Source organism: Ursus arctos, unplaced genomic scaffold, assembly GCF_023065955.2.
Source record: "Ursus arctos isolate Adak ecotype North America unplaced genomic scaffold, UrsArc2.0 scaffold_19, whole genome shotgun sequence".
Lineage (NCBI taxonomy): Eukaryota > Metazoa > Chordata > Mammalia > Carnivora > Ursidae > Ursus > Ursus arctos.
This window is the reverse complement of record NW_026622863.1, coordinates 11,812,816-11,836,407: the sequence shown is the minus strand read 5'-3', so window position 1 is coordinate 11,836,407 and position 23,592 is coordinate 11,812,816. Positions and strand designations below refer to the sequence as shown.

Below are 23,592 nucleotides of genomic sequence, written 5' to 3'. Positions count from 1 at the left end.
AGCTTCTGTTTGGACTCCTGGGAAAACACTGAGCTGGGGCAACACATTTCTAGCTCCCCAGGACAGCAGTAGCACCTGGGCTCACGTCTTGCCTCTGCCTGGTACCCTGCGGCCAGCACGTCCCAGCATCCCGTTCATCCACACCTTTCCCAGTCTCTTCTCTCACCTCTTCATTTCCTTCTCTCAGTTCATTCTCCTGTGTCTTCTGGGGGCGTCTTTCCACTGCCAGTGAGCCCCCCAAACCTTCATTCATTTATCCCATAAGTGCTTGCTGACCATTTCCTTTGTGCTAGGCACTGTTCTCGGTGCCAGAGACAAAATAGTGAACACAAGAGACAGACGTCCTCACCTCTGTGGAACAATTGCTGTAACCCTACAAGGGAAGATGGTGGTTTGCCATGATGAGGAGTACCCCAATTATGGATGTATCGGACAAACTCCCCCATTCTTCTGGATGCTCCTCTACTTTCCCTGAATCAAAACTTTCTCCCTAATGAATCACTTCCTACCCATGTCCTACTTCATTGCTGTTCTTAGCAAATGGCTGCCTACTCTTCCCAGAGAAAATGGAGGCCTTCAGATGCAAACACTCCCAGCTGTTATGTCACCTTCATGCTATTCCTGTGGACACTCTGGTCTCCACTCAAGATAAACCCCTGCTGCTCAACCCAATTCTCTCCCTTTCAGAAACAAGACTTCTTCTAGCACCTGTGAGCTTTCCTGAATTCTTCAATCTCATTCCGTACACCGTATTCTCCCTTCGTCTCTTTAAACAGGCTCAAGGTGATTCTCCCTTAAACATTAGAATTTGGAATATTAAAAAGACGAGCTTTCAATCAGTTTGGGAAGAGCCATCAGTCCACTGACTGGTGATGAGGCAGGTGGACACGCTGTGGGGACAGGAGGAAGAGTCAGAAACTTCTCTGCCCATCTACGACAATAAATGAAAACAAGATGCCTGAAAGGGTCATTTGGGAAGATTGGTGACCAAAAAAATAAATACAAATTAACCATCTGATGCCCTATAAAATAAGTCTTGAAATATTTTATAGGATCCCGCTTCCCCACACGCGATCTCGATAAGCCGGGAGTCTTCTCTCTGTTCCCACCCTCCACCCTCCATGGGAAGTGGTTAGCCTGAGTCTTTCCTGCAGCCCAAATGCAGTTCATTGCGGATTTCATTTCAGATGGTAGAGGGGCTGCCCCCCACATCTCCTCTTCACGGCACTGACTCCTCCCCGCACCCCCTTGGCAGCGGGGAGCCCTCCTAAAAGAACAATAGATTTCTAATACGAGCAAAACAAAGGAGTCGGGAGTGAACAGCTCCTGGAAATAAGTAGGTCAACGCATGATCAATTTCCCAAATTTCACATTATGTCTGAAAAATGCACCTTTAATCCAGGAATCGGCTTCGGCCCTGTGGGGTAAGGCACGGAAAGTTTAAGTTCCTACGAGGCTGCTTTATCAGGTAGCCTGAAGTTTACCCTGGAGGTGAAGCAATAAAATGGAAACAAAAAATAATTTAACAGCTTTGCAGTTAGTTTAACCTCGCAACAGCTACTTCCCTGCTCTCACCTTCCTGGAGCTTACTGAGCTCATAAAGCTACAAGATGCATTTCAAAGCTATGAATTTGCTAAATAGAACTTCATTTCCTCTTCTTATTAGAGGTAATTAAATTTATTAGACGCCAGTAAAAGCCTTGTAAACAGAAAATATGAATGCTTATAAAAGTCTGCCCTCTCTTTTCAGCCTTGATAATTAAGATGTAACCAGAAAGTAGCTAATAACAGCTCGTAATTTATGAGGTGCCGTTCAACCCCGAATCTGAGACGTATTGTGGAGGTATTAAACACCGAGATGAAAATAATACCCCACCGAAACACATTATGTATTAAATACCTAACCACTCAGAGAAATAAACACATCACACACAGAACTTGATATTTCTGATGGAAACAGGATATATACACCATCTCCTACCTTGGATATATTGCCCATCAAGCCAAATTCTTAAATCAAAGTCACAACTTGTTTAAATGCAAACTGCCTGTGGCCGCCCCGAATTTCCTCTAGACATTCACCTTGATGTCAGTTTTCAAAGACTGAGTCACTGGGAAGGTTTTGCATTATTGTTGTTTTCAACATTTGCGCGAGAAAAGAAATCCCCCCAGCAAGCATGAGAGAAAGAGAAACCGAGGGAGGACAAGGAAAAGATTCTAAAGAAAATAACAAGAATCATAAATAAATGAAAACATTTCCCTCCCTCCAGCACAGATGCACTTAGAACCAACTGCAGACGCGATGCCCCCGCCCCAATGTTAGCTGACCCCAAATGGAACCCTTTTATTGCAGGTTAAGAAGGTACATTATTATCTTTATCAATAGTCCAGCTGAAACCCGTACTTGAGAATAAATGGAGGTGGGATTTTTAAACACCGTATTTCATCCATTCAAAGATGCCCTTGATGGGGGCACCTGGGTGGCACAGCGGTTAAGCGTCTGCCTTTGGCTCAGGGCGTGGTCCCGGAGTTATGGGATCGAGCCCCACATCAGGCTCCTCCACTGTGAGCCTGCTTCTTCCTCTCCCACTCCCCCTGCTTGTGTTCCCTCTCTCGCTGGCTGTCTCTATCTCTGTCAAATAAATAAATAAAATCTTTAAAAAAAAACCAAAAAAAAACCAAAGATGCCCTTGATGATATGGTGTAACATTATTTAAAAAAAAAAAAGAAATAAAACCCTGCAAATTCAACTATGACATGTCACCACTGCATCCTGATGTCAGAGACATTAAATAGAAGGTGGTCAAGAAAGGCCTCACTTGAAGGTGACAGTTGAGGAAGAACCTAAGAAGGTGAGGAAGCTGCATGGATATCTGGGAGAAGAGAGTGCTGGCAGAGCAAAGAGCCAGTCAGTGCAAAGGCCCTGTGGTGGGTAAGTCCTTGGTGCAGGGAAGCCAGAGTGAATGGTGCAGAGAGAGATGGCAGGGGCTGAGAGTGGAGGTGGACAGGGTCCTAGGAGATGAGATCAGAGAGGTGAGAACAAATATAAAAGTTTCCTCCAGTTTTCTGTGAAGTTGAACACAAATTTTAAAATACTCTTTAAGGGGCGCCTGGGTGGCACAGCGGTTAAGCGTCTGCCTTCGGCTCAGGGCGTGATTCTGGCGTTACAGGATCGAGCCCCACATCAGGCTCCTCTGCTAGGAGCCTGCTTCTTCCTCTCCCACTCCCCCCTGCTTGTGTTCCCTCTCTCGCTGGCTGTCTCTCTCTCTGTCAAATAAATAAATAAAATCTTTAAAAAAAAAAAAATAAAATAAAATACTCTTTAAAAAATTTGGGGGGTGGTGTTATTCATCAATTTCACTCCCAAACCCTACCAGAGTAGCTTCTAGAATAGTTTGAGAATCGATGTGCCTTAGCATCCCTGTTGTCTCTACAGGTGATCATACTCCAGATCCCCCTTCCCGTGTAGACTTGATCTTTGAAAGCTGTTCACTTGTCCAGTTCATTCAGAGGGGACGTGTTCATGGGATTGCCTCCAAGCTACGAGGGGCATGGACTGCTTTCAAACTGGGGGATGCATGAGATAGCGCCTTTGTTTTTCATCAGAGATCAGAAATTGCTCTTTTATACAGTAACGCTCATGAAGAAACTGCCCCCGTGCCCCAAATTACTACCCGGCACCAAAGGGCAAAGTTTCTCATTGTAAAAGCTAGTTTCTCTCGTTTGAGCGATTGTGGGGAGTCTTACACTGTGCTCAAAGCTTTGTGTCCTTTTTCTCTGTGTCTTTCTTAACCCTCAAACAATGTGATGTCATAGGTGCTCTTAGGAGCCCCAATTCGAAGAAGGGAAATGGGGGCCCAGAGAGGTTAAGCAACTTGTATGTGGTCACGTGTGTGTGTGTGTGTGTGTGTGCGCGTGCGCGTATGGAGGGGACGAGAGCTGGGACTGGAATCTGGGTCACACCTCCCCCCAAGCTCAGGTCCCCAACCACTCTGCTAGAGTGAGTGCACTGCTGTCTAACAGCAGGGCCTGGGAGGAACTCTGCCTCCGGTCTTGACTAGACCTGGTACCTTTCATGTCTGCTGGGACCAAGAACCTGGGCAGAACTGAAAACGGTGCTAAGGTTAAGCTGGGAGAGACAGAGGGTCAGTGCTCCCCGGAAGTGCTCCCCAGCTCTGGAGCTGGACTGCCTGGGTTTGAATCCTGTCTCTGCCAGCTCCTGGCTACGTCACCTGGGGCAAGTTATTTGGCCTGTCTCTGCCTAAATGTCACCGGAGCGTACCATGTTGGAAAATGGAGCGTACCACGTGGGGTTGCTGTGCCAACGTCGTGAGACACTGTAGCTGGACAGTATGCCCGACATGGATGGTTACTCGTTCCGGCCATAGGGTTCCCAGGACACTTACAAGCACAGCCTCGGCCCTGTGTATCCCACAGGCCATTTCAGATGACCAAAGGTCAAAGTCTCCTGCCGAGGCGTGGGGGAGATGGGCCACCGTCTGGCAGGATTCATGAGGATATGGCAGCAATGCCCGGGGGAAGTTGGTTCTGCAGGGCGGGCGCTGTCCTGACGTACAAGTGATGAGTGAGCTTTGTGCTTCGGGTGGGGAGTCCCTTCTTACGAGGGGTCCACCCATGAAATCACGTACAATGACTCCTAGGACACCCTGGGGGGCGCCATGTTGGAAACTGGCACACTGTCTTTTATTTTGTCTTTTTGTTTAATTTTTTAAAAATTAATATTTTAATTTTAATAATTAATATTGTAATTATTAAATTAATATTTTAAGTTTAATTTTTTTTAAGTAAGCTCTAGGCCCCTGTTGGGGTTCGAACTCACAATGCTGAGACCCAGAGTCTCATGCTCTACCAAGGGAGCCAGCCAGGTGCCCATTTAACTTTGTTTAACTTTTTATTTTGGAATAATTATAGACTCATGGGAAGTTGCAAAAAAAAAAAAATGTACAGGGAGCCCCAGCCAGTTTTCCCAGATTGTAACATCTCGTATAACTGAGACACAACATCAAAACCAGGAAACCGGCAGAGCTGTAATCCAGAGTGGTGATTCCAACTTCACAGGGTGTGTGTGTGTGTGTGTGTGTGTGTGTGTGTGTGTGCGCGTAGACAGTTCTCTACAACTGCCTCATCTGTGTAGCTTCATGTGACCGCCACGATCAAGAAACAGAGCCGCTCCAGCACCACGAGGCCCCCCGTGCTGCCCCTAGAGGCCGCTTCTTCTCATCCCTCACCTCTGGCGACCCCCGATCCGTTCTCCGGCTCCATACTTTTGTGAGCTCGGGAAGGTTATATAATACATGGGATCATTTACTTATACACATTTCCAGCATATAACACATTGGATTTTTTTTTGCTCGGCATAAGTCCCCTGAGATCCATCCGAGTTGCTGTGTGTACGGGTAGTCGATTGCTTTTTTATTGCTTAGTAGTAGTCCGCGGCGTGGGGGTCCTGCTGTTTATTCAGTCCTGACGGTTGTTTGCATTTGGGGGCTATTACGAATGGTCGTGACTGCGATCTGTGTGTCCAGGTTTTGTGCGACTATAGATTTCCCTTCTGGGGGACAAATGGTCAAGAGTGCAATTGCCAGGTCACGTGCTAATGGCATGCTTAGATTTATAAGAAACTGCCCAACTATTTTTCAGAGCGGCTGTAGCTTCTTACGTTCCCACCAGCAATGGGTAAGTAGTTTCTCCATATTCTCGCCAGCATGAGGCGTTACCACTACTTTTCAAATAGCAGCATGGGGGCGCCTGGGTGGCTCAGTTGGTTAAGCATCGGACTCTTGATTTCAGCTCAGGTCATGATCTAAGGGCCGTGAGATCTGGCACCATGTCGGGCTCTGCAGTCAGCGGGGAATCTGCCTGAGACGCTCTCTCTCCCTCTGCTCCTCCTCCCGCTCACGCTTGTGGCCTCTCTCTCTCAAATAGATAAATAAATAAATAAAATCTTAAAAATAAAATAAAAAATAAAATAAAATGGCAGCCATTGTCATAGGTGTGTAGGGGTACATCTTGTGGTCTTATTTGCATTTCTCTAACGGCTAATGCTATCGGCCACCTTGTCGTGGGCGTATTACCTGCACGTCCTCTTTGGAGAAAGGTCTGCATGGCTTTTCCTTCGGTGCTGGAACACGCTGTGGTTTTACAGTGGAGCACCAGGTGCAGCAGCTGGCTTGTAATTTAAGCCGCATGGTAACTTCTGGAATGAGGGAACAGAGATGCTGGTCCCATCTCCTCTGCCCTCTGCCCGGGCTGTGTACCCACCGAGTGTAATCTGGGGATGGAATCATCAGGCCGTTTTGCCCTTATGTTTGTGTGTGTGTGCCGAGCACACAGACTTGGGTTAAAGGTCTACGATTTGAAAGCCGCGTCTTGCTAGCCTTATGACCCCAGGTCAGTGGGATCTGAAACTGTCAGCCCAAGCCCACGGCCTCCAAGTCCGTGTCCGCTGAGGTCTTCCAGCCTTCTTTCAACCTCCACTGGCCAAGGCAGTTAGTTGTTTGTGATTTTGCTCTCTGGAGCCGTGCTGGGCCTGGGTCCCCACTGAGTGCCCCCTGCTTGGAGGAGGCCTTGCCTTGCTCCTTCCTTGGGCTGCTTCCTTGGCCCCCTGTAGACCCCGACTGCCAAGCCCCAACCACCAGCTCCGACACCTTGGCTATCCTCAGCGCCTCCTTGATCGAATGCCTCTTGGGACACGAACGCTGTTGGCCAAATCCTCCCTGGCCTCACCCAGGCTGAGCTTTGTCCTCCGTGGCCAACATACCTAAGACACAGCTCCAGAGGCATGGAAGGATTTGGGATGTTGTACAACATCAGGTGTGGCTGGAACCAAGGTGAGAAGCAAGTCTGGGGAGGTGAGGTTGGAGGGAGAGGTTGGGGGTAGGTTGCAAGCTGTGGCCAGAAAGTCCTGGTGGAGACGTTACCCGCAGGGTGATGATGAGACTCATTTCGCTCTAACAGCCGGCCACCGAGGGCTTGCGGGGTCCTTCCTGTGTGTCAGATAAAAGTTCGCTGGATTGATAGCCCATAAATATTAACTGATTCGGGGGTAGGGAGTGTTATTCTAAATTTCATTAAATGCACTAAAATGGAAGATTCGATGCTGTGAGCTCTGCCCTCCTGTATTTGATAGTCCACGATAGAAGCCAAATCTGACAAGTAAAATCATATTCCTAAACTCTCCGGTGATGGAACAAGCGAAAATGATCTGCGTGGAGTGACTTACAAGTGAGTCAAGGATCCAGGTGGCAAGAGAGGCCGCGGGGAAGGAAGGACCCAGGGCATTCTTGCAGAGTCTAGACAGCACAGGCTCTGCGTGGAGGCTTTCGGGAGGCAAAAAGACAGGAACAGAGCATCAAGGGACGGAGAATACATCCACAGACACTTGGCAACTTGGTTTCAACTTCCACGTCGGAACGTAAATGAGCAGTTTGGAATTCCCTCATGGAAACGCTAAGAGCCAAAGGCTCCTGGGTTTTGCCCTTACGGAGGGGTAAGCTGTTCTCGTTTTTGTGAGCCATCTGGAACGGTCTTCTTCTTCAACGTATCTGGGTTTATTTGGGAGGTGGGTCCTAGAACGTTCACATTTTCCCCAAATCTTAGTACACACCAGCAACTTGAAATCCAGTTTCTAGAATTCACCTTAAAAAACATAATTTCTCCCATCTGGGCTTCAACCTCTCCATCTGTAAAATGGGTGCAATGTGTAAAAACTTCTCTTTGGGAGACAGGCCTTTGCAAATGTGATAAGTATGGCTTCTTTGGCCAAACTCCTTATTCTCAGGCTCTGTATGAAAATGAGCAAGGGGCTGAGATCGGAAATGCTGGTTAAGAACAGGACAGGGACCTTGTGTCCCTACCTGGCACAGAATCTGGTATTTAGGAAGGAATCAACGAATGTTCGAAGGATCCATTTCGGCTAAGGCGGAGAAGATGAGTCAACGCAAGTGTTGGCAATATGGCAGCCAAAGGCAGGCGCGGGGCCTCGGCTCTCGCTTCCCCACCTGCCTCTTCCACCTTGAGCTGGACAAGCTGTGCCCCAGTGAGGAGGCCCCTGACACCGCCACACTTCTGTTGCTCTGCGTGGGTTGAGTTTTGCTGGCCCGAGGCTGTCAAATCCACTTCGAGGTTGGCCTCAGCTGGGGCTTCATGCTTTCAGAAAAATTTCCCCCACTGCCTTTCACTTCAGGTCCTTGGCAAGGATGCCTCTCCCATTCTGCACGCACAACTCACTTAATGGGCACAAAGAAATGGGAGAAAGCTCGGGGAAAAAAAAATAATAATAACAACCCACCCCAGTCTAAACCTTGGGAAATCTAACAGGATCTGCGTCTCTTTAAAACCTATACACAGACATTTCTGGTCGAAGTGAAACCATGCTTCTCACAGAGGACTGGAGACAGCAAATGAAGCCTTAGTCATACACAGTTAGTTTCAAACTTATGTTCCCGCTCCCAGGGAGAAATCAATGTACAGTATATTAAAAACAATTACTATGGCCCTTCAATGATCCAATAGTTTAGCTTTGAATGCATTCAAGCTAATGGGGGCTCTAATGGCTTCTGACAGATCATTCCATTGATCAAGAGGCATGTATGAAATACGCTGCCTACTAAACTCTGTTTTGATTTTGAGAAAAGAAAACTAAACGCCCATGGTAAACAGCCCTTGATTGTTCACATGCTCACCGAGGGGCCGCTCCGCCTGACCCTGGTCGGGAGCCGTGGAGGCGAGGACAATGGGAATCCTATATACCTGGCCTGCTTTTTCCCTGGCTCTAATCAAGGCGTAATCAACTGGAAATCTGTCTGAAGCACTGGGGGGTGGGGGGGCAGGACGGGGACCAGAGGTCCAGTTTTCTGCGTTGGACGAGTTGCGAGGGGCAGCTTGAGCTGCTCTGAGAAATTCACTCAGCTCTTTTGGGGCTCTGGGGTGGCCAGGTTGACTGTGCGCGCTCCGAAGTGAAAAACGTGATTCCCTATTGGGAAGGATGAACGGGGTTTTCAGGGGGAATGACAGTTTTGCAAAGCAACTCACGAAAGCATGCTCCCTCCATCTAGGTGCCACAACCCTGAACATACCTGTCTGCAGGAATGGGCATTTTTGCAGGGTACGTGGGTCTGAAAACAGATTTTTTTTTTTCAAGTAGACTCCATGCTAGGCGTGGAGCCCAACGTGGGGCTTGAACTCACCAGCCTGATCAAGGCCTGAGCTGGGGTCAAGAGTCAGGCGCTTAATGGCTTAACCGACTGAGCCACCCAGGCACCCTGGGGTCAGAAAAAATTTCAAAAGGGGCCGTGACATTGTTCTTGGAGAAGGTGTTCACATTCCCCCATGTTCTAGCGGATCGTGGGGGTCTCCACTGAGAGCCCCCGCCGCTGCTGTGTTACGCTGGCCTTGCCGGAGGAGAGCTGATGAAAACATGCCAGTTCTTCCCCTGCCCACCTAAATCCAACCGATCTCAGAAAATAATCATCATCTTGCTTCCCTGCATTTGCACCGAGCTTCAGTGTTGACGGCCGTCTTCATCGGGGTGCGCTGCGCAGTGCCCAGGAGCTTCTCCCGTGGGGTTCGATTCCCCTTGCCGACCCTCTCCTCGTCCCAGAAGCTGGGAAGGGCAAGCAGGATGCCCCTGCAGACAGGCACCGCTAAAGGGCATGCTGAGCCCTGGTCTTTCTTTCATCTTTAACACCCAGCAAGGCTGCGGAGGGGCTGCGCGTGGACGGTCACTAACTAAGCGGGTCCCAATGGCTCTGAGCGCACGGGTCCGGAACCAGCGCGCTTCTCCTCCACTTCCCACAGCACGGCCTTGACCTTCCCGTCCTCGGCCAGCGCTTCCCATGGCTCCGCAGGAAGCTACCGCACTTACCAGATTAAAAGCAACAGGAAAACCCCCGGCGCTGGAAGCCGCTTCATTTGTATTGGTGCCATGTTTAGTCAGTGGCTTTTGTAAAATTGATGAATTTTGTCTAAAGGCAAGTGCAGACAGGCAAACAGATCTGTATCTGCTGTTATCCATTTAGCCTGACACACATGTGCGGAGGGACTATTTTACCTCGATTCTTTCAGGACTGATGAAAAGTAAAGGCAAGCGGAGTCATGAACTGCATCGTTGGAAAAGAATCACCGAATCTAATGCTGGAAGTTAATTAATGCTTCCCTCCCCTTGAAATAGACTGACCCTGGCGCTCAGACATTCAGAGTCAATAAACAATTGTTGTACACAGATCATCCATTAGAAGGTGATGGCAAGAATTTTTCAAGCAAATCTCAAATTGCAGCGGGTGACCTAATCCCGCTGGAGTAACGGCAGGACTGAAGAATCATTTTTCATAGGACCTCATTTATAAAAAGTTCCATGCCATCTGCCTAGAAAAAAAAAAACGGAAGCCGTGAGGGGCAAATGGGAAAATATAAGCGGTCACGTGTTATTCTGGCAGGAAGGACGAGACACGACGTGAATCACTTAACGATTGCGATCCTGGCGACAGAGCGATCCGGTGAGCTAGGCGTTACTATCATCCAGGTTATGCACACAAAGACTGGGGCGCAGAGAGGTCAAGGCATTTGCCCAAGTCCCAAAGCTACAACGGTTACCATAGGAAACCGGGATAATAAACATGACAGCTCATGCCTCACCGAAGACCTGCTACTCCAGCATTTTATATGCACAGTATTTTTTAAATATTTTATTCATGTATTTGAGATAGAGGGAGAGAGAGAGCAGGAGTGCAGGGGGAGCAGCAGAGGGAGAGGGAGAAGCAGACTCCCCGCTGAGCAGGGAGCCGGATATGGGGCTAGATCCCAGGACCCTGGGATCATGAACTGAGCGGAAGGCAGACGCTTTACCCACTGAGCCACCCAGGCGCCCCTATGCACAGTATCAAATCTGCACAACGACCTTAGGTGGTAGGTCTCTTACTATGATCCCCATTCTGTAGACAAGAAAACAAAGGCTTGAAAGGATGGGAGCCTTAGGATCACACACAGGACCAGGATTCAAAGTGGGGAAGTCGGCAGGCAGAAGCCTCTACTGCCACCGAGGAATCAGAAGGAAAGCTAATCAATGCTAACAGGATAAACAGAATGGGGTGCGGAGGAGACATGTTTTCAACCTGTGCGAATGGGGTGGGGGCAGAGGATGAAGGGCTGTGGGCAGCCAGGCTGCAGCACGCCTGGGGGCTGGGCACAGGCTTTCTCTTTACTAGTAAGAGACGGCCAGAGAAGACCCTGCAGACACTTTCCCGGAGACTCCAGCCAGCCCGGGGATGTATTGGGGTCTCTCCGGTGAGCACAAGAGAGCCCACCGTATCCTTTTCATGACAGCCAGGGAAGCCTGCCTCTGGGTCCCAGCAGCCGCAGGTGGCCCTGTCCTGCAAGAAGTCATTACCTGCGCCTCTCCCGCCTCTCCCCTTCCCCACCCCAGCCTCTACAGCGGCGGGCTTTCCTGCAGCCGCTCATGACAGCACTCCTGGGCCTTTCCTCCCCCTTTATGGTTGTCAAATTGATTTCACCACCGTGGTACCTATGCCTCTCAATGAGACTTAATTAAAAATACCATTTAATCACAAAGTAACAAAGGCAAACTGGATAAATGGTATTACCACATCAGCACATCCCGATCCGCGCTCTCCTCTCCTGCTCAATCTGTTTGGAGGAGAATTGCCTTTTCAAATAAGAATCCCCCCGTCTTCCACGCACTTGCCTCTGACAGATCTCCAGAATAAACAGGATTTAGCGTGGCACGGATCCAAATGTATGCAATTTGCCCGGTGGTAAAATCAGCCTTAACTAGAGCAGGGGAAGGAAAAAAAAAACAAAAACCAAAAAACCGCAAAAAACCCCAAAACAGTTGCATTTGAAAATACCCATCCCCTGAAACAGGCACTAACCCTTCTGCTGAAGGTGGGGTGTCCATTAAATAGGGGTCTCATTTCCAGCATCCCTCGATTCAGCTGGTGATGGATTTAGAAGCTTATCACTAAAATTGTGTCACAAGCAATGCCATGACCCTGCTCTTTTCTGTTTAGCGAGCTCCCCTGGGTGGAGGCTGGGGCCGCTGGAGCTGCTTGCGTGAGGCGGCAGGGCGGGGCGCCCCCCTCATGCACCTGGAGGGGCCCCCAGCACCTCCTCCCCATCTCAAGGTCTCGGCCAGGGTGTGGGAGTCCCAGTTAGAAGGCTGTGCCTTCAGACACAGAGATACCCCGGAGCCCAGAGTAGCCAGAACCACCATTTCACACAGAACCCCCTGGGTGTTTCTTGGGCGCTTGGAACCAGACCTGTGTGGCCCCCAAGCTGCATCTTTCCCACTCCTGGCTTCCCTGCTTTGGCCACGGCAGCCGGTTTTCTTCCTTTGGCACCTGACTACTGCACTTTCCTGTCTCAGGGCCTTCGTGCCTGCTGTTCCCTGTCCTGGAAAGCTCTTCCCCATCACCTGCTTTCCCTGACCCTCTTCTGAGCCACCCTTCATCAGTCCCCCGCAACGGTGGGTCCCCACCTCACCCAACAGGCTCCCTTCTGGCACTAAGACCATCTGAAACCGTCCCGTTATTGATTTGCTGGTTTCCTGTCTGTGTCTCCACTATCTTGGTCACTGCATATCCCCGGCACTCTGCACGGGGCCTGGCACAGAGGAGACCTTGGAAGGTAGGGAGGGGTTCTTGGATGTCCAGGGCTCACCAAGCCCCTGAGCGGTGGTAGGTGGTCAAGAAAGGTTTGTGTGAGGACAGGAGGGAGGGGAAGTCAGGAGCATCTTAGTGCAGAGAGATCTCTCCAGATAGCTGGGGGTGGGGAAGCCGGGCAGGAAGCGGGGAGTCCTGGGGCCAGGCTGCCCACTCCCTCAACCCCACACATGACCTGTGTTCCCAGGAAAGTCCTCCTCTAGCTCTCAGGAGAAAAGGCCTTCCTGGAACTGAGTTGACGGCCATTGCTCCCCGCAACCCCCTTCACATTGTCTCCCTCCTTCCACCCACCTGACACCTCCCCACAGAGCATACGTCATCCTCACACACGCCTGAGCTCACGCTTGCTGAAAGCCGTCATTTCTTCCACGAAAACAAGATCGCACCTTTTAGATTCACTCTCGGTAGTGGTTTCTCCCACCCCAGCGGTGCCTCACCTGGCCCCACCTGGAAGACTTCGAGAACCATCTCCAGCTAACCCCACCCAGGCCAAGGAAGCAGGCCCACCCACTAGCGTTGCAAGCAGAAAACAGCAGGACCTCTTGGTTTCTTATCTTCTTTTAATATTTTTATTGTTTATGAATGTTCCATGAGGTACAAGACATAGTACTACGAGTAGTCCACGAACAGAGCTCAAGAGTAATACACACACACCGAGGAGGGCACGAGACATGATCACCTATTTCTACGGTAGGGGTGCAAGCAAGCGGGTCGAGAGTGCTGACCGCTAGGGGTCAGGGTGATGATAAATGATAATGGGGAGCACCAGGGGCCATGGAGGGCTCACGTCCCGCCCAAGAGTGAGAAGACGCTACCTAGCTCGTTGCCACGCCAGGACGGAGGCCGAGGGCTGCCAGATATTCCGAATTCTAAAGAGAACGCACACGTTTTTACTTTATATGAAATCTCCCAATTCTGAAATCCTGGCACGTGTGAAATGTGACACAGAACCAGCACGAGTGCTAAATACAACCACAGAGGCTACGTGGCCTGGGCGCCCGCGCTGCGATTCTATATGCCGCACGCTCCCGACCTCCCGGGGTTCAGGTCACCTCCACGACAGCCCCGTGAGGCTCAAGGACATCAGGGAATTCATTCGTGGTCTGAGAGAACCGACCCTCGGGACCACGAAACCCTGGCTGCTCTGTGCCACGCGGCCTTTGGGCAGTTAGCTCCGAGGGGGTGAACGCTACCTTGAACCCGGGAGATTCCAACGGCAGGGGGGAGAGTCTGGCTCTCCGTGCACCCCCCTCAACGGGCAAAAGAGCTCCTCAGCTTCCAAGCGACGGTAAACCAGATGGCCACGGGCTGGGGCGAGGGGCTAACTAGTCTGGTGATTTCTGGGGTCACCACAGGGCAGGAGCCGAGCCAGAAAGGGAGAGACGTGATAATGGCATCACGAGATGAAATCGGCACGAGGGCAGAGGAAGGAGGGGACAACGTCTACATCGGGTCGGCTTAAGGACACAGAAGAATACTAATATTTATCGGGTATCTAACTACCTGTCAGAAGTTGTCCTACACCTGTAGCCAGGTTATTCTGTTTACTCTTCACCTTGTCAGTTGGTGCTTCAGTATCCCCGTCATACGGATAAGGAAACTGAGGCACAGTGACACGCCGGAAGTTACGGAGCCAGTGCGCGTTCTGATCCAGACACTCTAAAGCCAGAGACCAGGTTTTCACCTCTGCTGCAACGGTTCTCTGGTGCACGGATGTCATCAGGACGGGGCACGGGGGCTCCTCGGGTCTCGATCCCACCTGTCACTACGTATGGATGGGAGAATTCTAGAAAAATGCACGTGCGGGCTAAATCCACGAAGCAATGCAAACAGGGCTGTGTCTCTTTCATCAGCTCAGGGAAACCTCCCAACGACAGATGTCAAGTGTATTTTAATTTCCAACGGCTCCTCATTCCTGGGGGGCAGAGTACAGAACTCGTAACTCGGCCCTTTACTTAGGCCTGGCTCACAGAAGGGACAGCGGCTACTTTTCAACTACGCGTTTCTCTTTTCATTCCTTTTGCCTAAAGGGATGGTGGCTACGGACAAGTGGAGAAGAGAATTTCCGGCTCTCCAACTTTTTACAGAAGCGTTATCCAACAGGACTTCCCACAACGATGACAATGTTCTGCATCTGTGTGCCCAATACGCGAGTCACCAGACATGTGTGACTATGAAGCAGCTGAGGAACGGAATTTTTAATTACAATGGAAACTGGATTTAAGAAGCCACACCCAGCTAGGGGCTACCATACTGGACAGCACAGCCTGTGGAGGGCGTGGTGAGAAACTGGGGGGAACGGTGTCTAGGTTCTGTCTTCCTCCGGATGACTTTAGAGTCTTCCACTCTAGAGTCTCTGCAAAGGCTTGGGAAGGTGGAAAGTGGGTTGTGCTCTGCCATAGACTAGGCCCACCCCTGTCACCTTGGCCCTTGGGAGCTGAATGGCTCCCATGAAAAATCCAAGCGGGGAATAGTATTTTGGGGGCAGGTTCTTGTTTCGTACCAAATCGGACTGTAACACTGCGCCATTTTTAAACAGTCTAACATTCATGGGCTCCATTCCCTACTCTTTCTAAGGGGACCCAGGTTCTATAATCTAAAGGCCAAGTCTACCCATACTGCCCTTGCCCAAGCCCACGACAAGGTTGGAGGAAGGAAGCCGAAAATATCTTTTCCTCCTCCACCTAAGCCTTGTGCTCTTCTAGGGTTTTCCTTCCAGAAGCAGACCTCTGAGTTCCGAAACGATGTCTGTGAGATCGAAGGGCAGAGGCATCGAAGGATCATCCTTTTCCCAATATGGCCGACATTCCGGCTTCTGATCCACGGGTAAGGTTCGGGCAATTCGGGACTGGCACCTGGAAGAGTAGGAAGAGGCAATTAATCCATGGGAAGAAATTCCTGGAAGACCCAAGTTCGTGGGCAGTTTGGGACGACACTGCCAAGTACTCCAAAGACAATGCTTCACGGTGGCGGTGATGACATGAAAGAATGAGTTCACCAGGCAGAATCAGGTGTTTAGACGACAGAAGAACTGTTCTTCGTGGTGCTGGAACTTCTTTTTTCTTTTTTCAATTCCCAGCTTTGTATTATCTCTAGTGGCTTCACAGAAGCCAATCACCAGGGAAATTCAGTTACTCTGCCTTTAAAATGGTGAATTATTTTTTCATTATCTCAACTGTTATTTAAAGTGTGTGATTAAGCCATTATCAGATTTAAATGTTTGTGGGATTTCGATGTATTACTAGATTACTGGGAAAGATTAAATTGAATTTACTGCATTAAAACGTCCAAGAATAGATTAAACAATATTACGGGCCGGGATTGACTTTGGAGATTCTAGAGATTTACAAGTGTCCCAGCTTGCTGTGCTCAGAAAAAGGCACTCCAAGGAGAGACGGATTTATAAGGATATATGCAAATAGAGGTTAATAATCATTTCCACTGATGAATAGGTGGGGAAAACTTCCACAAAATTAAATTAAAAGGCTAGCAAGAGTTACTCCCTAAGGAAAACACTTAAATCACGGTTTTTATTAAATGGATTATTCATCAATAGTAGAGAAATTAATTATCATATGCAACTAAATTATAGCCTTGTAGGAAAAAAGTTGGGGCAGTATCACCCCCACCGTGGCAGGCATCTACCTCTCCGAGAGACCAGCTTATTTAAAATTGGTCTGGGAAAGCTCACTGGCTTTAGCTTTATTCATCTGAAAAATGAGGATCAGAGAGAATGAAACACAAATTGCAATAAGAAATGAACAATTTCCCCACTCCCTTGGAGCACACGGCGGTGGAAGCCTGTGTACCCGAGAGAAATACTAGGAGAACACTCGAAAGAGCTGCATGGGTCCTTCCCTACTCCTACCTTCTCCACGCATTGTTCTCGAAACCAATTAAAAAGTGGCCATCCCCACGATCTGTCTTCCGTGGAGGGCTGACTACGAAGACATCGAAGGGTGGACTCCCCCAGCCCTGTTTCTGAGCCTGATGGTAGAGAAGGGTCCTAACTGAAAGACATCTTCTTCTCTGGGGAATTATTAATGGTGAGGGGATCCCCAGGGGAAAACATACTTCAACTTTATACCTATTTTCTCGTGTGGTTAATTGCTCTACCGGCATCCTGTGCACTCAATCCGTCGTACATTACACATAACATTCCAATATATCTTCGGCTCTCCGCATCAGACCCTGATAATAGCGTCTGTTAACATGCACTAAGTACTATTATGGAGCACATCACTTCATAAATAATAAGATTAGCTGACCTCAGGGCCCCAAGAAGAGTAATGTGTTTAAATGTTCTCATTATTTATTTAAAACAAGAATTAAAGCAACAGAAGCTGCTTTTGACAATCCTCTTAGCATAAATATTAAACTGTTTGCGCTGATAAGCCCCACACAGCGCCGAAGAACGGAGGGTGCGTTCTGCAGACGACTCAGTGATAGGTGTTTGAGACGGTGCCTCTCGCGGTCGTGGTTCTGAGCGTGCGTCTCTGTAGTTCTAGAGACAGTCTCTAAATCACATGAAGGGGACGGAGGGAAATTAATATGCAGGGGGAGCTGCGACTAATTACAAAGGAACTCGGCAAGGCTTTTCAAATCGTGCTCTCTCTCTGCTTCGGACTCACAAAGCGATGCTCCATTTACCGGGTAGGGAAAGTTATTCCAAATTGAGCATCTCAACCTCTCAGCGGATAAATGATCTGTGCACACATTATCCTGGCTGGCAGATTAAAGACCTGGGAGCAGTGTCGATCCACCTAGAATATCATAAGGTTTGTAAAAAGTCAATAGAGATGCTTTTTCACCTGTCAAACGGGTTTGCCCCCTCGCTTTGAGAAAGTATTAAAAATATTAAAGCCGCTGCAGCTGTTTGCTTACGACGTGTCGTATATGCTCCCCCCCCCCCCCACCCCGCAGCCTTTCCTCTGCGTGAAGGTGCTCTGTGATTTCCTGCCCCTAAAGAAAGGCCTGGCTGGTGTGGGAACGACTTCCTTTCCACGCAGGCCCTGAGAGGCAAGGGAGCTGGCTACGCTTCCTGGCTCCCTCTGGGCTGGAGGCAGAACCCTTTGTGGGGTTTCTTCACGCTCTTAATCACAGCTTTCAAGGTCGCTTTCAAACTTCTTTTAATGCCCAGTGCTCCTTGATGCTTTCCAAAAGGTAGTGATGGGGCCCCAGCAGAGCACTCGTTGTTTGGGGGGATGTCTTACCTACGGGAGAGGATGGCTACCCCCAGCCTTAAGTCCTAGTGTCTGGTTCCACGTCATGCCAGACTGTGGAACTGAAAGAGAAGGGATTGAGAATGGCTTGAAGGCGTAGCCCCTTTCCAGTTTTTGGTTTTTTTAAAAAAAGATTTTATTTATTTATTTGAGACAGCCAGAGCGAGCACGAGCAGGGGGAGGCGCAGAGGGAGGAGCGAGAAGCAGACGCTCTGCTGAGCGGGGAGCCCGACATGGGCCTCAATCCCAGGATCATGACTTGAGCTGAAGGCAGATGCTTCCCCGACTGAGCCACCAGGCGCCCCGCCCCTTTTCAGTTTTAATTCCTCTTGCTCAAATCACTCATTCTGCCTCCTTCTGGCTCATCTCCTAGGATGGGGCAGGAGGGAGGTCGAAGCGTGGTGGCGAACAGGGTGCTCTCTGCACACTTGGCACCTGCTGCTGCGTGGGGGCAGGACATCCCCGGCGGGTTTCTCCTCCTTGCTGAGCTGAGCCTCAACTTCCTGTCGGGTGGGAGTGAGGAGGAGGAGGAGGATGGTAATAACAGTACTTACTTATGGGGTTGTTGTGAAGGATAGATGACTTAATACATGCAGGGTGCTCAGACCACTGCCTGGCACATAGTAGGTACTCAGTAGATATTAAATATTATCACTTCCGTTACTTCCACCACGAGGACTAGTGATGGACAGATGATAATGCCAAGGATAGAGTGGCCTGTCGTCCCTGTGGCAACGCCCTCCCTTCCCACCAACTGAGTGGGCGGCCCCTGGACCGGCTCTTTTCTAGGAGAAGTTCTGGAGATACGGAAGCAGCTCTTTCTGACTCGAATCACATTGAGCCCGCGGCTGAATCCTATCACCACTGTGATATGCCAAGACGCTGAGGCTTATGTATTCAAGCTGCTACAACCTCCCAGTGACAGGCTCAAATGCTCTGATTCAGAAAGACTCAACCGTTGTTCCCGAAGACCTAGAATTAATAAAAGGTGCTGTCGTCGGACTTTCTAAGCAGCAGCTCTTCCAGATGGATTTGGCATTTACGGGGAAGAAAGTCGGATTGTTTCTTACCGTGCATCCTCTACAGTTCCTTGCAAAATAAAGGGGCCCTAAGGTCACTTAGGAAATGTTTTAGGAATGCTGACCACGGTGAACTTTTGCAGTCTGTGTCTATCCCTACCTTCCCCACCAAGAGGATTGTAATTTTCCCATAGGAAATCCATCCCCTCCCCATGCCTGGCCCGTGGTTTGGGTGGGATTGGTTCCACCTCTACAGCCAGACGAGAGCCTTGACCGGCTCACCCTAATGAGCACATCCCACTCTCTCAGCCACAGGAAGAGGTAGAGGGGGAGGCACATGACCCAAACTAGGGCAAGAGGGAGAGACAAAACCAGAGGACTGGTGCGGGAGCTGCAGGAAAAGCCCTTATCTCCTGTGAACTATCAGGGTGCACCATCTGGGAGAGCCACGGTCATTTTGCTAGGTGCAGCAAGGGGCTGCGTCCTGGGTGATATCGTTTGTAGCTGAATCAAGCCTCACCTGAAGCCAGGTGTGCTTAGACCTTTTTTTAGTTTCACAAGTCATGACTGAAGGTTTTCCTGTCACTTGCAATCAGAGAGTCCTGGCTGACACGCTGGCCATGCCCCCCACCTTATTCCCCCCTTTTTACTACAACATCCGTTGCCACGGGCCTGCCTGCCAAGGGGAGGTGGACGGTCCTGCCTCCGAATTGAGATGCTGCTGCTGACACAGTATAGTGTGTGCAGGGATCACCCGGGTATGAACGCAGGGAAACACTGGCTTTTGGTTTTGGTTTCAACGGTATTTCTATTTGGGACAAATTTCTATCCAGAAAACAAGGGTGTGCCGGTGTCATCCAAATAGGTCTCTGTATGCAAATAAGCCGGTTTCAATGACCACAGCTGGATGACATCTCTCAAGAGAGTTAAAAAAATTTTTCCCTAAACTCAATGTTCCCAAGGAGAGCAGATCATTCTGGACCCTGTCCTCTCTATGCCCATCCTAAAGCAAATCCTAGTTTTCGTGCTTCTTTGGCTAGCAAATAAACTTGCATCTATCCACAAACCCGTGCCCTTTCCATGAAGCATTACAAAGGGAGCAAAGGAAAATAATACACACGTCATCTCTCTTCCTCCCAAATTCACATTATTTCGAGATTCCAAGAACTCTACGAGCCACCCCCCAAAACTCTTGCTACATAGGAATGGTTCTCCCTGAACGACCTCATGTCCTAACAGGAAGCAACTGAGAGGTGTCCCACTGGCTGGCCCGGTAGCAGGCTGCCCAGAGGTCCCCTTTCCCTCTCCACAGGTGTGACTCATATGGGGCCTCCGCGCCCCTGATTTCCCCCAGGGCCACACTTGCATCTGGGTGATCGGGATGGCGGCTACATTAGCGAACACTGGTCGCCATGCTAAAATTAACCACTTTAGCTAAAGTGTGTGTTAATTATGGGTATGCAAGCAGTCAATAAAAGGTTAATGCAAAAGTCAAAGGATAAATTTCTCCCCTTATTGCACCACTTCACAGACTAAATGACTAACATTATACTTTGTGTTTTTAATCAATAGGTTTTACAGTAATGTGCTGGCCATTGATTTTAAGAAAACATATACGGTCTTCCTCCTTGTCCCTAAATTTTGCAACAAATAAAGGAGGACAGGTAACATTTCCATAACTCTTGGTGATGTGATAAAGATTTCGGGAGAAAAGATTCTTGCTAAAAGAGTCAACAAGATAAGAAAGCTTAAAAAAAAAATACAAAAAACGAGAACTTGATGGGGGACATATTACCAGGCACACACTGTTGAGGCGACAAGAAAAATAAACTCCTGAGAGGGAATTCTTTAATGGGAAACAGGAGAGCAAAGAGCAACACCTGCTTAAAACAGTTACATTTTGTATGCTGTTTAAACGCAAGACTCCAAATACACAGCACTGTCTTAATCTGACTTTTTACAACCCGCGAGAGATGGGAGAGGTGAGTATTCGATCCCCATTTCGAGTGAGGGCTGCCTTACCCACGGCTAACCAGGGGGAAGTGGGGGAGCAGGGGCTGGGCCCGGCCTGGGCATCTGGCTGGCTGTCCCTTCCACCATGTTCCATCGTTCTCATGCGCTTCTGTCTCGGCTGTAACGGGACCCATCCCCGGACCGTTCAGCTGTTCTTGACACGTCTAGATATTCAGGAGATTCCAAACCATTCCAGGGCAAAAGGAGGAGCAAAACTTTTTTTTTTTTTCCCTTCAAGTTCTAGAAGAACTATTATCACAGCAAACGACCAACAAAACTTCCTTTTCGCTCTGATGACTCGGTGGTTCTTCCGGCTTAAGCATCTACGGTCTATAGAAACGAAAGATATTGTTCACCTTCAGGAGCATAAACTGCCTCTAATTATATTCCTGGGGTGACCTTGAGAAAAATCGCTCAACCTCTTCGTTTCCTCCGCTGTTACACGAGGCTAATGCTTCTCTGCTTCACCGGTATGGGAAGATAAAACCAAATATGTCCATAAAAGCCCTTTAAAATAGGTAAAATACCCCACAAATGTATAATTATGTCTCAATATCCCCTTCCTCTCTGTACAGATACAGGTCCTGTTCTAAAAACCCGGCTGATGATGCAATGTTGGCCAGAGGCGCTCGTAACGCTTATAAATAAAAATGAAAGAACCTCACGCTTCTAAAGACTGGAGTGATTTAACTAACAACTTCACCGGAAAATACCAGTGAGCTAAAAAAGTGCACTTCTCTTCCAGTCGGAGTTTTTTCCAGAATTGTAATTTACAATGAGGAGCTGGCAGTCACTCCGGCTGGTGTTAAACAGGAGTGTGTCTTAGGCTATCAGCCCCGTCAGAGCGCATTCCCTCAAACGGCATCAGCCAGCACGGAGGCCTCAGAGGCCTCGCCCACGCAGCCAACACTGGTGTGGCCTCACATCGAATCTACGTTTAGCTTGCAAAACCCAACTGGCCGGCTCAGCATGGAAACAGCGGGAAGTAATGAGGTAATGGGGCAACCACGTCCTCTACGGCCTTTTTAACGCACGAAGCTTCTCTGCTCTTCCCATTCTCTCTGGGACCATGAGAGTCCCCGCATCTTGCCCCACAGGGCGATTCCGGTGTTCAAATGTAAGTGTTTTTCATATACCACCCAATCTAAATCCCTGGCGGTACTTTATGTACAATTTCAGGGATTGTCACACGTCATTTTGACTCTCCGTGAGGTCGACCGTAAACACTACATTTCAGATCAGACCTTGAGTGAATGGCCACTCCTCACTGGACTGTTGCTCATGGTCTCACTACACTTTGGTCCAAACAATGTGTCTTCGTCAGTGGTAGGAAGAGTAGTCCAGTTTATAATAATCTCCGCTTGACACTCCAAGTCCTTTCAAAAGAAGTGAGCTAACACATTTCTAATTTGTCTTCTCGGACTTTCTGTCACGGCCATCATGGCACTGTGGGCCCCTCTGAAAACAAGTAGCCGCCCTGGCCCATCTACCATAACGCTCTACCTTGACAAAGCTGGTTTTATAAAATTGGCTTCTTAAATTGGTAGAACTCAGTTTACCCACTGCAGAACCACTAAGCAAATACAATTGCTAAATGAGTTTCAACAAAGGACATGTTCACTTTTTCTTTGAAAGGCTTTTAACCTCTTGCCTCTGTACCACATGTTAATGTTTCCAGATCAGTAAAGTCAACACACATCAGAGTGAGGAAAAGCCAAACTTTGGCCCATGGGTCAGCTTTTTTTTTCTTTTTTCTTTTCTTTTTTTTCAGGTCACTATATCTTTTTAGTTGGTAGTATTTTTCAACCATGACCACCTGAGAGAGTAGGCTTGGCTTAACTTCTAGTTGTGTAAGAATCTACTCTGGAGTTCACCCTCCAGGGAAGACATGAAGAACCTAACAGAAGAGTCTGCTAAGGTGTGTTAAAAACCAAATATCCCCAAAATGCTTTCAAACGCTGTGCCATCAAGCCACATGGTCATCTAGCCATTTTTCCAGAAATCACTGTGTCATTCAGCACGGATAACCCTGCTGGCTAGACCTTAGTCAGTCAGTCAGCATATTCACGGAGTACTGAGCGTAGGTCCATACTGTCTACCCACTGGAAGAGAAGGGAACAACACAGGCCAAGGTCCAGCTGCTGTAAATGACTTGTGTTCTCCACTTTCGTTTGTAACTCAAAAGGCATTTTCCGTATAAACAGTGGTTTTTGTGGTTCCCAATTCTTCTACTACCTATGATTTCTCCGAAATAGCACATTAATATATAGCCCAATAACCATGACTATCAGGGCTTTTGGTTTTATTTTGTTAAATGAAAAAAAAAAAACCCACCAAATATTTGGAGTTCCAACTTGGGACTCCAAGGAGAAATTTCCTTTGATAAGGGTTCCCATCTTCCTGGCTCATGGAAACAGAACTTCTTTCCACTCCAGTCACTGCTAAGAGATCCTCTGGCCCATGGCAAAGCCCCATAAAAGAGGAAAAGACTCTGGGGTCAGGATAAAGGTGGCCAGTTAGTACCTCCAGGAGGTCAGGAGATGAAGAGACATGGGTCACCAGAGCCTCTTGCCGGTATAAAAATCGGGGATACGTTTTGGTGATGGAATGGCTCAAGGCCACGGTCATGCTTTCTTTCAG

The 23,592-nt window shown here is 48.8% G+C and overlaps 1 protein-coding gene across 4 annotated transcripts in view; it reads right to left on the bottom strand.

Annotated features, from left to right (window-relative positions):
• FTO (FTO alpha-ketoglutarate dependent dioxygenase) overlaps nt 1-23,592 on the bottom strand; it is a 415,235-nt gene that overhangs the window by 31,008 nt on the left and 360,635 nt on the right. For 2 of the 4 annotated variants that reach the window (XM_044382390.3, XM_026494767.4), the window contains one exon: nt 13,265-15,553. The exons of the other annotated variants lie outside the window; for them this stretch is intronic. In XM_044382390.3, coding sequence (XP_044238325.1) covers nt 15,400-15,553 — 154 coding nt within the window. In that variant the 3' untranslated portion in view covers nt 13,265-15,399. Of the gene's footprint in view, nt 1-13,264; nt 15,554-23,592 lie in introns of those variants that run through there. 4 annotated transcript variants of the gene reach the window in all.